General features: G+C 44.5%; 1 protein-coding gene across 4 annotated transcripts in view; it reads left to right on the forward strand.

Annotated features, from left to right (window-relative positions):
- The window catches only part of LOC125723782 (serine/threonine-protein kinase MRCK beta-like), a 60,002-nt gene that overhangs the window by 24,984 nt on the left and 18,622 nt on the right, over nt 1-16,396 (forward strand). For all 4 annotated transcript variants that reach the window (XM_049000518.1, XM_049000519.1, XM_049000520.1 and 1 more), the window contains 11 exons: nt 551-751; nt 873-1,121; nt 1,203-1,410; nt 2,143-2,253; nt 11,639-11,772; nt 12,267-12,497; nt 12,821-12,931; nt 13,440-13,678; nt 14,099-14,204; nt 14,287-14,411; nt 14,577-14,682. In XM_049000518.1, the coding sequence (XP_048856475.1) occupies nt 551-751; nt 873-1,121; nt 1,203-1,410; nt 2,143-2,253; nt 11,639-11,772; nt 12,267-12,497; nt 12,821-12,931; nt 13,440-13,678; nt 14,099-14,204; nt 14,287-14,411; nt 14,577-14,682 (1,821 nt within the window). The remainder of the gene's footprint in view (nt 1-550; nt 752-872; nt 1,122-1,202; nt 1,411-2,142; nt 2,254-11,638; nt 11,773-12,266; nt 12,498-12,820; nt 12,932-13,439; nt 13,679-14,098; nt 14,205-14,286; nt 14,412-14,576; nt 14,683-16,396) is intronic.

Here is a 16,396-nt window from a genome sequence, read left to right on the forward strand (position 1 = left end):
AGACTTATAACCCACAACCCTCACTTGCTCCCTCTTAGCTCAGTGCTCACTGCTTTGCCTGTCACCACTTTCCTCATTTTGGCTTATTCTGCTTCCCCCCCCATCTCCCTTCCTCTTCTCCCCCCCATCTCCCTTCCTCTTCCCCCCCCCATCTCCCTTCCTCTTCTCCCCCACGTCTCCCTTCCTCTTCTCCCCCACTTGTGCCCTCTTCTGTTAACACTCAGGACTGTCTCTCACACACACAGCCCTTTTCCACCGATACGGTATTGGTGCCACTTGCCGACGTGGGACCGCTTTCCATCATAGCACCTTTTCATCTCCTTCACTTTTTTTTTTTTTTTATCTTTATCCCTGTGGTAAAACAGTGGAAGACTGAACCTGATCTCAGTGGTTCCTTGCAGACCTGAACATGGCCTACGGCTTGCGATCATCAGCATCAGCGTTGCTTGTCACCCTGAGTCGACCTGGATTAGTACTTGTGCTCGTATGCACTCATATATGCCTGCTCTAAATTCAGATTGACTGTGATCCCCTATCTCTCCCTTGATAGGTTCAGTCTTCAGTGGCTGTCGGCACACCCGATTACATCTCCCCAGAAATCCTGCAGGCAATGGAAGATGGCAAGGGCCGCTATGGGCCAGAGTGCGACTGGTGGTCGTTGGGTGTGTGCATGTACGAGATGCTCTACGGGGAGACACCTTTCTACGCCGAATCGCTCGTGGAGACCTATGGCAAAATCATGAACCATGAGGTTAGCCTGCCCCACCTTGTGGACACCCTGAGATGACGACCGTGCGTATGAGATTGGTTACAAATCAGCACCCTCGGGTGCATGGTGCAGTGGGGAGGTTCCATGATGTTTCTTTCTGCAGGACCGCTTTCAGTTCCCCTCCAACGTTACGGATGTGTCAGAGGATGCCAGGGACCTGATCCAGCGGCTGATCTGCAGCCGTGAGCAGCGTCTGGGCCAGAGTGGCATTGAGGAGTTTAAGAAGCACCCCTTCTTCAAGGGCGTCGACTGGGAGAACATCCACCACATGGGAGCGCCCTACATCCCCGACGTCACCTCGCCCTCTGACACGTCCAATTTCGATGTGGATGACGACGTTCTCAAGAACCCGGTACATTCCCATCCCCCCATGTCAGTTCCGCTTGCTTCATGTTGCACCCCCCACTTACCTCTTGGTGTGCCTCCCCCATAGGATGTGGCACCCCCGCTCTCCCATGCTGGCTTCTCCGGGCAGCACCTCCCTTTCGTGGGCTTCACTTACACGACAGACAGCTGCTTCTCAGACCGTGGCAGCGTATGGCGGGCAGTGGACCCCCCTGAGGCGCAGGGGGCCCAGTGCTTCCAGGCTCGCATTGCCCAGCTGGAGCAGGAGAAGCTGGAGCTGAGCCTCAAGCTGCAAGGTGGCGCCCTTGTAGCCGCTGTACACCTGTACATCTCCACGTCATACCTGCAGTTTCCCCTGGGGTTAATTAAGTGTCCCTGCGTCAGCCCATCCCTGTGTCACTCTGTCCCGTAATCAATCCCTGCATGCTCTGCTGTTCTCTTACTCTCCACAGTCCCTCAGCTTTAGAGGGCCTCCCTGGGGCTGCAGACAGCCTGTAGATGGACTCCACATTAATCCACATTACCAGTCCAGCCCTAATCTTTCATGTGCTGAAAACAAAGATCTCCTTATGGTGATGCAGTGGTTCGCACTCTGGTTTCCTCACACCACTGTGCATTCATGTGTGTGGAGTTTGCATGTTATCCCTGTTTTCTCATGGGGCTTTCACTGGGTACTCTAGTTTTCCCCCCACAGTTCAAGTTCATTCTGAGGTGAATTGGAGTTACCACACTGTCTGTATTTGTGTGCATGTGACTATGCCCTGCAATGGGTTGGCACCCCATCCTGGGTTGTTCCCTGCCTTGCACCTGTAGTCTCCGGGATAAGCTCCGGACCCCCTGTGACCCTGAATAGGACAAGTGACTACAGAAGATGGATGGATTTATGATTCATTCAGACACATAGCTGCTTGTTTCTTGTTAAAGTCAACATTTCCGTTTGCAGACAGTACGATCTATTGACAATGATTTATAGTGCTGTTCATTGCGTCGCTAAGGAGCCTCCTCACTTCCTGTTCTTATTTTCCTAGAATGCTCCCAGGCTCCTCAGGGTTTGGCATGGGGAGGCAGCATTATTGCAAGGGACAAGGAGACAAAGAAGCTGAACGAAGAGATCGAGAAGCTTAAGAGGAAACTGGCAGGTAAGTCACGTGGCCACCATGCCTGTTCTCCTTCCCATATCGTTAGAGTAACTTTTATTGCCCTGGAGGTCATTTGTCTTGCAGACATACTGCAATTGCTCTTGATAAAAACAAACAAAAGATCACGTATCACATAATACATGAACATTTATCCTGTACACTCTCACACTGCAAATCCATATACTGTACTGTACTCAGATTATCACAGAACTTTACGCATTTCCTTTGTAGAACACATCTCCACCAAAATAAATAGGTAAACGAAAACACGGAGAAAGAAAAAGAGAAAGTTAAATAAATAAACAAACACACAAATAAATAAATGGATGGAATAAAAGTTTAGGGTAAGAGTGTAATCGACCCCGTGGGGAAATTCTTTTTACGTCTCCCTCAACTTGCTCTTTGTGGAGTAAGCTAAGTGGGCAGCCACCTGTTGGGGCACCCAGGGAGCTGGGGGTTAAGAACCTTACTCAAGGACCTGCAGACATGCTGAAGCTGTGTTTGTGATTACAGGCACACAGGCTGAGCCCACTGAGCCACATGCTGCCCTATAGAATTAGAATTTAATGATCAGTGGTCATTGTTAAAACACCACAGCATGCAACAACGAAATGTGTCCTCTGCATTTAAAATGGATAAATTTGCCCCATGGGACTCTGAAGTGCCTGTTGGTAGAGGCTGGCACTCAGGCTGGAGGATGTGGGTGGAGCTGAAATAATCGCTTAGATCTGCCTGATGGTAATTTAGTTACAAACATCCTGTGGGGTGAGATGTTGCCTGTCTCCCATGGTTTTCATGGCTCTCTGGGTGAGGCGAGTGATCTGGATCTTCAGCTGAACAACCTGTTTTGCCATAGTGGATACTGTTCTCAGCTATGGCCTGTTAGAAGATAAGCAGAACCTTTTGCTGATGCCAAAGGCATCAAGTGTATTTTTTGTTAGACCTTAACACAAACATTGTCTACCTGGGCACTCCACATTAGTTTGTTGTCAATGTGTACCCCCACTCATTTGTAATAATTATGCAGCTGTGGATAACCACTATCATTAGAATATGTGCCAGTGCTTCCTGTGTATTCATTGGTGTATGTTGGTTCTCAAACTACCGGCTCACAGGCTACATCTGCCCCATGAGACATTTTTATACGGCCCGTGACATGTTATTATTTTACTATTTAACTTGGTCCTCTAATAAATACTTTATACTTGTGTAGTACCAAGACTGGTCTCAGGACGGTCTTGTCTCGGTCTCAGACATACAAGACTCAAGGTTTTATTTCAAGATCAGTCAAGACCACTCATTAAAATGCCTCAATACTTGTCACTATGGCTTAGTACTCATTTGTTTATTAGCACAATACTGAGATTAGGTGTAAAACATTCTGCTTCAAGGTTTAAATGCAACCAATAAGGTACATCTTATTTGAAAAAAATGTTGTTAATTTTTTTTATGGCTGTATACACTTCCCCACATCCCTTAACCATCACACTCCAACTGAATTCCAGTCAACATGTCAGCTACTTCCTCTGTGATAAAACTGGTCTATATTAGTTATAAAGATTTCATTTGCAAAGTAACTGCAAAGAAAAAACATTTAGGAATGTTCAGATTCTGCAACACAACTCTCACCGAGACAGCTGGGACAACGTCCAACTTTACTTGATACTTGGAGAGGAAAGATAAATTAAGTAGCTAGCAAGCTAATGTTAACAACCTGTCTCAGAAAAATCTTAGAAACCCCTTATCTAAAGATAGGTGCAGGCACTGCAAAAGCTGGCAGTGTTAACTAGTGCTATCTACCTAATTTAAAAAATTAACGTAATATGGAGGAATGTAATGTAATGTTATACTGAGGGGACAGCATGTGGTATCATTGCTTTTCCTAGGTTGAAGTTTCGTTTTTCCTTCTGATGGACAATGACGAGGAAGTCACATAGCTATAACTTATGTTAGCTAATATTATAGTGTATTGTGTTATATAGGCTCAAACATTGGTCTATTTCTGATCTTGAAATAGTCTAGCCTTGCCTTTATCTTGGTCTTGTTTCGGTTTCGCCCTGCCTTTGGTCTCGAACTTGGTGAAATGATTGCAGTTTGTGTGTTGGTACTTTTTAAATATTTTCAGAACATGTAAATCATACCATAATAATACAGATAAGCACACTTCAGATTGAGCTTGTAGATTTACAGTGCAGCACTGATCTCAAAGCAAAGTTTAGAGATGCAAACAGAAACCCAAACATTTTCTTGCACAGTTCAAATGCACAATGTGTCTGTTTCAAGGCACATACAGTTGTGGTCAAAAGTTTACATACACTTGTAAAGAACATAATATCATGGCTCTCTTGAGTTTCCTGTTATTTCTACAACTCTGATTTTTCTCTGATAGAGTGATTGGAACAGATACTTCTTTGTCACAAAAAACATTCATGAAGTTTGGTTCTTTCATGACTTTATTATGGGTTAACAGAAAAAAGTGATCATATCTCCTGGGTCAAAAATATACATACAGCAACATAAATTCGCAATTTTGGTGACTTAGAAAGTTGTGTCAGTGAAATGAGCTTCATAGCATGGCCTCTTAACTTCTTGTGAGTGATTATGAGTGACTACAGCTGGTGATTTCTCTGAGGCCATTTAAATAGGGCTCATTGGATACAAACGCCCACAAACGCTACAATGGGAAACTCAAGAGAGCCATGATATTATGTTCTTTACAAGTGTATGTAAACTTTTGACCACAACTAACTTTTTGAGAAACTTTTCTCAACTATGAACATCAAAAAATCAATAAATGTCTGATAGCCATGTCCAGGCCAATTTCTGTCCACTGTTAACTTTTTCAATACAAATGTTACTCATCTTTCTCAGCAGCAGCACTGTCAGGGTCCTGGTAGTAAGCAAGAAACAAAAACTGTTTAGGTCAGAATGTCCTGAATATAGTTAATGACTGTATGAATGTAAAATTTCAAGTTGAATAAGACACTTTTTTTGTGTGCGTGAATGTGCGTGCAAGTGCGTGTGTGCGTATATGTGTATGATTTCTCACGTGGTCTCCTTGGGGAACTATCACATAGCCAGTGGCCCCCAGGTAATAAGAACATAAGAACTATACAAACGAGAGGAGGCCATTCGGCCCATCAAACTTGCTTGGGGAGAACTAAACTAATAGCTCAGAGTTGTTAAAATCTTATCTAGCTCTGATTTAAAGGAACCCAAGGATTCAGCTTGCACTACATTATCAGGAAGGCTATTCCATACTCTGACTACACGCTATGTAAAGAAGTGCTTCCTTAAATCCAGCTTGAAATGTTCTCCCGCTAATTTCCACCTATGGCCACGAGTTCGTGTATTTAAACTAATGCTGAAGTAACTATTTGATTGGACAGCATCCAAACCTGTTAGAATCTTATATACCTGGATCATGTCCCCCCTCAGTCTCTTTTGCTTGAGACTGAACAGATTTAGCTCAAGTAACCGTTCCTCGTATGACATTCCTCTAAGACCAGGAATCATTTTTGTGGCCCTACGCTGCACCTTTTTTAAGGCCACAATGTCCTTTTTAAGATATGGTGACCAAACCTGCACACAATATTCTAGGTGAGGTCTCACCAAGGAATTGTATAATCTTAGCATTACCTCCCTTGACTTAAACTCCACACACCTGGAGATATACCCCAACATCCTATTGGCCTTTTTTATTGCTTCCCCACACTGGCGAGAATGGGACATGGAAGCATCAACATACACACCAAGGTCTTTCTCATGATCAGCTACCTTTATTTCAGTGACACCCATGAAATACCTGTACTTTATATTTCTGCTCCCTAGATGGAGTACCTTACATTTATTGACGTTAAATTTCATCTGCCAGGTATCGGCCCAGTCACTAATTAAATCAAGATCCCGCTGTAGCTGCTGAGCCGCTAATTCAGTATGTGCTACACCACCCACCTTGGTGTCATCTGCAAATTTCACCAGTTTACTGTATATATTGGTATCCATGTCATTTATGTAAATTAGGAACAATAGTGGTCCTAAAATCGGACCCTGCGGTACCCCACTATGAACGCAAGCCCACTGTGACATTGTGCCTCTTATAACTACTCGCTGTTTCCTATCTGTTAACCAGTTATCAATCCAGGTCGCTACGGTACCTAAAATACCTGTCGCTTTGAGTTTAAGTAGGAGCCTCTTGTGGGGGACAACATCAAAATCCTTTTGGAAATCTAAGTAGATGACATCATAGGCCTTCTTATCATCAACTTCCTGAGTAGCTTCCTCAAAAAACTCCAACAGATTTGTTAAACAGGATCTACCTCTCCTAAATCCATGCTGGCTATCCCACAAAATATTATTGGAGTCCAGGTAATCTACCATTTTCTCTGATTATAGCCTCCATAACTTTACCAGTTATACAAGTTAGACTGATTGGCCTATAGTTAGACAAATTACTTCTATCCCCTTTTTTGAAAATGGTCGTTATGAAGGCGTGCTTCCAATCAGAAGGTACCACACCTTCAGATAAGGATTTTTGAAACAGTAAAGTTAAGGGTCCGCAAATAATATCCCTCATCTCTTTTAACACTATAGGTAAGATGCCATTAGGGCCCTGTGATTTATTTATTTTGAGCTTAGCTAGGCTTTGCAAAACATCTGCTTCAGTTATATATATATATATATATATATATATATATATATATATATATATATATATATATATATATATATATATATATATATATATATATATATATATTAGCTATAGACGATGCTGGATAGGTAATAACTGGTAAATTACTAAGGTCCTCAACAGTGAATACCCGTGCAAAACTATCATTGAACTCATTTACTATATCAATGTCGTTTACTATTATAAGACCCTTACTATCCTGCAGATTAGTAATTTCAGGTTTTAGAGCTCTTTTAGAGTTAAAATACTGGAAGAAACTTTTAACGTCATCCTTAGCTTCCAATGCAACCATCCTTTCGACATTTCTTTTAGCTCGTCTAATATCATTTTTTAACTCAGCCTGTAGACTTAGATATTCCTGCTTAATTCTGTCATCATCAGTTATTTTCCATTGCTGGAACAAAGCCCTTTTCCTCCTTACTTTATACTTTATTTCCCTAGTAAACCACCTAGGTTGCAATTTCCTAGATTTATTCTTGCTGGAAACAGGTATGAAGTCCTCTTGCACTTGCAATAATGTGCTTTTAAAAAATTCCCAGGCCTCTTCAACAGTTTTGTTATTTAACTCCATCCAGTTCACAGTTTCTAGTTTTAGTCTCATACACTTAAAGTCAGCCTTCCTAACATTATATATTTTTGATTTGGACTTAGCTCTTCGAACACTAAACTTAACCTCAAATTTGACCATGTTATGATCGCTACTGTCAAGTGGTTCTAAAACGTCTAACTTACCAATCCTGTCCTGGTTATTAGAGAGAACAAGATCAAGAATGGCATCTCCCCTGGTAGGGGTGTTAACAAACTGAGTAAAAAAACAGTCCTGTACTAATCCCACCATCTCCAGTTCATTTTCTGAAGAGCCAGTGACAATGTCCCACTGCATTCCTGGTAGATTAAAATCACCCATAACTACCACATCATTTTTATTGCTCATAGTCCTAATATCACTGTATAACAATCTGCTTTCCTCAGCAGCTATATTAGGTGTTCTGTAACAAACACCGACAATTAGGCTATTTGAGTTTTTAGCATCTAATTTTACCCATATTGCTTCCATAGTTTTATTTATATCAGTAAGTTCCCTTGCCTGCAAGTTTTACTTTACATATACTGCAACACCACCTCCCTTTTTTCTTATACGATCCTTACGGAACAATGTGTAACCATCCATATTATATTCTTGTCTATCCTTTTCACTCAACCACGTTTCAGTTATTCCTATAATATCATAAGAGTCCGATGAGATAAAAGCCTCTAAATCATGAATTTTATTCCTAATACTTCTGGCGTTTAAATACAGACAACAAAGGGTAGGCCTATTACGGTGCCCACTTACAATATGATTATTTGGGGCTTTCCGTTTCCCTCCACTGACATAGTTAACTAACCTCCCTGCCCCCCCAGTCCCTAGTTTAAACATTCCTCAACTACTCTACACATACGCCTCCCCAATACACTGGTTCCCCTCTGGTTCAGGTGCAACCCATCCGGCTTGAACAGGTCCCACCTGTTCCAGAAGGTCCTCCAATGCCCCATAAACCTAAACCCCTCATTCCTACACCATCCTTTTAGCCACGCATTTAATTTCCTTATCTCAGCTAACTTAGCCTGACTTGCACGTGGCATGGGGAGTATTTCGGAGAATACCACCGTGGAAGTTCTGCTTCTAAGCTTATTGGCGACTTCTATAAATTTATCCTGCAGAACAGCCCTTCTACCTTTGCCTATGTCGTTGGTGCCAACATGCACCATGACAACTGGATCCACCCCAGCTGGGGCCAAAAGCTTATCCACACGATCTGGAAGGTCTCCTACCTGGGCACCAGGCAGGCAAGACACCGTACGGGACCCTCTATCACGCGTGCACACATAACTGTCTACTCCCCTAATAATGGAATCCCCCACTACCACAACCTCCCTCTTCCTGGGGGGAGGGGGCTCCTCAGTGCCCAAGGGCACACCTGCCTCCCCAGTCCCTTCCGGCTCTAAAGCTGGAAGAACCTGAAACCTGTTCGACACAGTCACCTCAGGTGATGCCGCCTCTGCAACGTGTGTACGCCCTTTCCTGCGTCTACGACCTACGGTCACCCAGCTCTCTCGACCTCTCTGCTCTTCATTCTCCCCCCTCCCGGCTAGTGGCGTACACACCTTATCCCTAAAAGGCGTATTAACTTGCTCCTCTAACTCACTGTTGCATTGGATGAGAGCCAGTTGCTCCTCAAGGCCGCGAACCTTGACCATGAGCGAGTCCACTAGCTTACATCGCTCGCAGATGAAGTCCGACTGGACACTAACGTCCAGAAGGGCAAACATATTGCAAACGCAACACTTAGCCGGCCCCATAATTACCTAACTCACTATGACCCCGTACTCCCAGCCCAGTAAATTTATATAGCGTATTTAACTTTAAAGATTAATTAGCGTACCATTAAATGCAATAAAGTGCCGAGTACACTAAAATAAGTTACTTGGGTTGAAACGGAACTTAATTATTATTTTTATTTAAAATTTTTAATCCGATAAATTTACAAATTTACACTCGATTTGCTCTTCCCCGTTGTTGCTGTCAGGCCTCCTCTGTAGCCCCTTTTCCATATTCAAAACTGTTGTGTGGTTTTAATGTCCTCAGGTAGGTTGTCAAAATCACAAACAATCCCAAAACAATCGCTGCAGCTCAACACCACTCTCTCGCAGTAATCCCAGCAATCTCTCGCAGCAATCTGAGTTTGGGACCCTTTGGTGTTGTCACAATACCAAAATCATGACTTTGATACAATGCCTGCCTAAAATATTTCAATACCAATACTAAAACGGTACATTAGCAAAAAACTAAACATCAGGAAAATTAATGGATAAAATGAGGAGAGGTTAGTTAAGTGGAATCTGTTCAGCCTTGGGCAAAGGAGATTAAGGGGGGACATGATCCAGGTACATAAGATTCTAACAGGTCTTGTTGCCGTTCAGCCAAATGGTTACTTTAATATTAATTTAAATACTAGAACTCGTGGCCATAGGTGGAAATTCGAGGGAGAACATTTTAAACTGAATTTCAGAAAATACTTCTTTACACAGCGTGTAGTTAGAGTATGGAATAGTCTTCCTGCTAGTGTGATGCATAAGCCCTGGGTTCCTTTACATTAAATCAGAGCTAGAAAGGATTTTAACAATTCTCAGCTATTAGTTAAGTTCTCCCCAAACGAGCTTGATGGGCCGAATGGCCTCCCTCCTTTGTAAATTTCTTATTTTTTTATGTAATAGATGACAGAACACAGAATTTAAAATTATTTTTAAATTATTATTGATTTAAATAATATATTTTGCCAATATCCGTTGAATTAAATAGAATATAACCTATTTTGTCACAAATGCAGAGCTATACTGAACATGCCTTAAAACAAAGTTGCAGTTGCTGAGCTATAGAAAATGTTTTCATCCATTTATAACACTGACAGACAATTAGATTATTTTAAAGACATGAATTGACGTCATGATGTTTGTGATGATCGGCGAATGCGGGTGAGGCGCACGGACGGGGCGATGGGCAGAGAAGCAGACGAGCAGGCAAAAGTCGGGTAAAAGGGGATTTAATGGGCGAACGAGGACTGGGGAACATGGCACGCCGACTAACGTCAATGACAGACAACGGGTTAGTGTACAACAGAGACTTAAATACAGGAAACTAATCGTGACGGGGTGTTGCGGTACTTTTTCAGTATCAGTATACCATGCAGCACTAGTGCCCTATATAGGGTCCTATGATTTCCATGATAAGGAAAACATGGGTGGAATCAAGGTATGAAAACGGTATTTACTTACCAACATGTAATTGCCTGGAATTTGCAGATATTGTGTTGACATTACAATTTTACATTTTACAATTGTCCAGAAAATATAAAATATCCTCACAGTAGGCATAGGAACAATCCCCTAATCGGCCTTCTGTGTCTCCTTTGCGGTTAAGAACCAGTGATGCACCGGTCCATTCATGAGTGACCAGTGCTTTCCTTCAACTCAACCATGACTTGAACCACTATATTATTAAAAACAAAATGATGCCATCTTATTATTCAGTGATCTTGTGCTGCTCAGGATTATCGATGGCAGGCCACTCGATTTGCTCTTCCCCGTTGTTGCTGTCAGGCCTCCTCTGTAGCCCCTTTTCCATATTCAAAACTGTTGTGTGGTTTTAATGTCCTCAGGTAGGTTGTCAAGAAGTGGTCTGAAGTTGTTTGTAGCATTTCCATGTTGGCATAGAGACCATAATGCTTCCACTTAGCGGGTTACTGTCAGCGCCTTGTGCTGTTTGGCCAAGTCAGTATGAAAAGGCCCCTCATCACAGTAGTAACACCAAAATAAAACACCCCTTAATCTTTTCTTAATTAAGTTCATACTTATTCATTCATGTCCAAACAAACAGATCAAACAAATGTGAGCAGACATACCAAGCGAAGCATAGCTTGCATCTGTGTCATCCATAGTGCAGAGCCACCTTTGGAATCATGTGGCAGTCCTGCTTCACTCCTGCTCCCCAGTGGCTGTTAGTAAACAGCTGTATCATTAAAGCCCCATTGTTTTGGTTTATGAGGGGATGTCCAGAAGGTTCCTGCTGATGTCGTGGCCTTTCTGCTTATGGTTTCATGCACTTTTGGGTGTGTGAGGGCTCATACAGATGAGGTTTGTGTCCCCCTCAAGACTCGGACAGGCTGGGGCACCAGCTGGAGGAGGTGGTGAGCCTGCGGCAGAACTACGAGGCCACCTCGAGCAAATTAAAGGCCCTGGAAGAGCAGATCAAAAGCCTCCATCAAGAGAAGGAGGGACTTGAGAAGGTGGGCTTCTCAGAGGGGCAGGGCTTGGGTCCTGTTGTCTGCACAGAGGTCACAAACCTGACAGCAAATCAGCTCTCTGCAAGGGAGAGTCTGAGGTTCGTTTATCGTAATAAGTCACTGACGGGGGTGGGGGGAGGGTGTTTTTCCTTACACCCTCCTGGGGGCTTTGTTTGGAATAGAACCCTTTGCTTGTTTTGCAATGATTGCTTGTTCAATGAGCTGCCCTGATGTCAGCATGTGGACAGAAACAGCATGATTGTTTGGTTAAGCCCTCATGCTCTCCTTCCAGCTTAACACTTTGTAGGGTCTTTGTAGGGTCATATGGCATTTCACTGAAAGTGTAAGAGTGGCTTGGGCACATTCAGTACGTCTGAGACCCAGAAGGCCTGCCATATCGCTGGCCAAAGTCCTGTAGCCCTTTGTGTCTTTGTCTGTCTAACTCTGTCTGTCTGTCTGTCTGTCTGTCTGTGATTGACTGTTGCTTCTTACCCCAGCAACTGGTGAAATCTCTGGATCAGTTGAAGTCCCAGACAAAGAACCAGAAAGAGGCACAACAGCAACGCAGGCTGACCCAGGAGCTAGAGGAACGTGTGACAGAGCTGCGTTCCCAGAAACAGCGACTCTCCCAGCAACTCCGCGACAGGGAGGAGGAGGTGGAGGCAGCTGTGCAGAAAATGGACGGCCTGCGGCAGGAAACACGAAAGGCTGAAAGGGCTCGCAAGGAGGTAGCTGTCTGTGGCTGATCCCCAATCCAACTACCAGTTCATTTTCAGCTAACCCATCAAAGCCTTCAGCCATGCTAGCATAGAGTGTATGCTGTGGAGTTTGTACTACATGGCTTCGTATACCATGCCAGCGCTGCGTCCCATGCTAGGCTTATAGTACTGTTAGCCATCGTGCCACGCTAGGCTGATAGTGCTATCAACCACTGTGCTACGCTAGGCTGGCAGTGCTGCTAGCCACTGTGTCTCGCTTCTCTGCATGCCACACTGTTAGTGCTGTTAGGGCTTTCATGTGCTAACTAGCTTATTACTCTGCTCCCCTACAGATGGAGCTACAGCTGGAGGATGCCAAGGTGCAGCGATCCAAGGAACGCAAGCTACGTGAGCGAAGTGAGACCTACTCCAAACGGCTGGAGAGTGAGCTGGAGATGCTCAAGGTCAGAGATCACTTGCGCACCATCATCAGCAGTGTTCTCACGTGCTGCACAAAAGGAGACATTGTACAATAGAGAATATTCACACTTAATCAGGAAGGAGTCACTCAGTGTTATTCTCTGAATGCTGTAGAGCAGTGTTTCCCAACCTTTTTTGAATTGTGTACCCCCTGAGAGATTTTCTCATACCACAAGTACCCCCTTTGTCAAATGTGTTGATGATTCAATAAAAGTAGAACGTACAACTGATTATCAAATTTAAAACATTTTATTAAATCTCCATAACTTGAACATTTAATTCATTAAGCAACACATCCCAGATAGATTTTCTTTCTATACCAGGGCACAGCTAATGGAATGGCTGATAATATTTACCCATCATCAGGGAAATTAAATATAAAAATTTTTTCCACGTACCCCCTGTAATGTGCTCGCGTACCACTAGGGGTACGCGTACCCCCGGTTGGGAATCACTGCTGTAGAGGACAGTGTGTTTGTGTTTCTGTCTCAGGTAAAACACGGCAGTGAGAGGCGGGCCCCTGGGGGCCCACAGGAGCTGTCCAAAGTGCGGGCAGAGCTGGAGCGCCAGGCAGTACTGCATGAGGAGGAGCTAGGCCGAAGGCAGACCGTTCACGCCGCTGAGCTCAAGGGCCTGCAGGCAGAGCTGCGCGACTCCGAGGGCCAGCAGGCGACACTTAACACTGAGCTGCTGCAGCTCACGGACAAGTTGGACAAGGCCAAGCGCGAGTGGTGCGGCAGGACCGGGTTACACTCTGAGCTCAGCTGGGGGATCCACTTTTTTCATTACACACATCCTAATACACTAAATACAGGCATTTGAAATCATTGTACACCCCAGGGAGTGGGGGTGAGATAACAATCCTAAAAACTGTGGCAGGTGGATTTATAAAGCAATGACCCAAAAGCAGATAACTCTTCAGGAAATGAACTTTAATGAGATTCCAGAGAGGAGTATTATTTTTGCTGTGCTCTGAACAGCAGCCCCGGCAGACACAATTAGGGTGGAAAGTCATATTAAACTGTGAGGATTCTGGATGGTAGTAGCTGGTAGCGGCTAGCGAAGCTCACTGCTAATGTTTAATAGTGCTTCATGCCTGCGTATAGGAGGCTAGCCGCTTCCTGTCACATGACACTGTCTTCCTGCTGCAGGCAGAGTGAGATGGATGAGGCCCTTAGTGCCATCAAGGAGAAGTATGAGCGAGAAAGGACCAAGTTCACTGAGGACAACCGAAAGCTGACCTCGGAGACTGAGCGGGTTAGCCTGGCTTAGGGGTAACGGGTGTCATAGTGGCGGGGTCTGGGGTCTCAGTGCTGATGCTGGCTGCTCTCCCCTCCAGTTGTGTGCTTTTGTGGACAAGTTAACAACCCAGAACCGGCAGCTGGAGGATGAGCTGCAGGACCTGGCTTCCAAGAAGGAGAGTGTGGCCCACTGGGAGGCGCAGATAGCTGAGATCATCCAGTGGTGAGTCTCTCCGCCCCTGCCCTCTCAGTTCCCCACCCCCTTAACTCCCTGCCTCCCAGCTTTCTGCCCCCCCCGACTTCCTGCTCCTGTCCCTCCAGCTCCCTGGCCCCCTGCCAGCCCTGATTTGCCCACCTGACGCTGCCACTTGTGCTGTCTGCCCTGCAGGGTCAGTGATGAGAAGGATGCCCGCAGCTATCTGCAAGCGCTGGCCTCCAAGATGACAGATGAGTTGGACTCCCTGCGCAGCTCGAACCTGAGCTCACGGACCCTGGTGAGGCCCCTCCCCTTTCAAAGTGGCATTCTAGCATAGTTAAAACGAAGCAGAAGGGTCACATCATACGCTGGTCAGTACCTCCCCACTCCACCCTAATACACGGCCCCCTCCACCTGTCACCCTCTGCTGAGACCACTTATGCTTTTCTATAATGAGCCATTACCTAGGCCCTGGAACTAAGAGCGTACATACACAGACTCATCCTCCTCCCCGCCCTTCCCCATCGAGTTATAGAGCCACCACGTGGCAGAGACAGAGCCTCACCTAAACCACTTTCATACATCCTTCTGCTCACAACTGAGAAAGAGCCCAGTTCAAGACAGAGTGTGACCCCAAAACCGGACCAGGGCCAGTGCGAACAAATGAAGCACCCCCGCAAAAACTACCTTCCCCCTGCCGACCAAGAAAAGGAGGGATGCAGATGACATCACACTAAGCAAACACCATCATCCGCCTTGTTGATGCAGTTTCCTGTCTGGTCACACAGCAGTGTGAAGACTGACTGCATTATAGGCATCAAGTGAAGAACACAAAAAAAACACTCTGTCCCTACATCGAAATGAAAGTCACAAATCCAGGGATAAAGTGAATCAATTAGCAGTTTACCTTTAATGTACGATTGTACCAGATTTCTTTGTAATAAAAACAGCATTTGGCAGAGCACTGTAACACTGACATTACAACACGGAGCAATAGATTGCTCAACATTACCATTATATATGATGAAAACGATAAACAGAATATAACATATATGATAAATAATAAGCACGAGATTAATACTTCTACTTACCCTTGAATACATCGAAATACTTGTTGTGCATGCTTTTCTTCTGCAGTTAATGTACCCAGCCATAAATAAATAAATTATCCCTGCAGACTTTTCATTTGCTTCAGTGTTACGAGGTTAAAAAACCAGATAATTAATGATATCCTCATAACGGACAGCAGGCGGCTCACAACAGTTTTATTTTCAAAATGTATGGGTAATATTAAATATCGGTTTTCTTTTATCGTTTGTTTTATATTGTTTTATTTGGTTTTATATAGGGGCGGCATGGTGGTGCAGTGGTTAGCACTGTTGCCTCACACCTCTGGGACCCGGTTTCAAGTCTCCACCTGGGTCATGTGTACGGAGTTTGCATGTTCTCCCCATGTCGTTGTGGGGTTTCCTCCGGGTACTCCGGTTTCCCCCCCACAGTCCAAAAACATGCTGAGGCTAATTGGAGTTGCTAAATTGCCCGTAGGTGTGCATGTGTGAGTGAATGGTGTGTGAGTGTGCCCTGCGATGGGCTGGCCCCCCATCCTGGGTTGTTCCCTGCCTCGTGCCCATTGCTTCCAGGATAGGCTCCTGACCCCCCGCGACCCAGTAGGGTAAGCGGTTTGGAAAATGGATGGATGGATGGTTTTATATAATGCTATTTTATTTCATGTTTTGTTTATATCATTTGCTTTTATTTTGCTTTATTTATTTAACTTTTATATATCGTTACTTTGCATCATCGTATGCGGTATACTGAACATGAATGCACCAAGCTGATGACTACTCAATACCATTCCAACCCTCCCAATGTGCCCCTAGTGGTCTGCACCCTCAGCAAATGTCAGGTTTACCCAGGCCACATGCCAACCCTGAGTGGAATTCTCACGAGATCACTAACAGTATCAGGATTCCTCAGTAGCACCCTCCCACACATCACAGCCTCCGTGTCCC

This window comes from Brienomyrus brachyistius, unplaced genomic scaffold, assembly GCF_023856365.1.
Source record: "Brienomyrus brachyistius isolate T26 unplaced genomic scaffold, BBRACH_0.4 scaffold51, whole genome shotgun sequence".
In the NCBI taxonomy this organism is placed as follows: Eukaryota; Metazoa; Chordata; class Actinopteri; order Osteoglossiformes; family Mormyridae; genus Brienomyrus; species Brienomyrus brachyistius.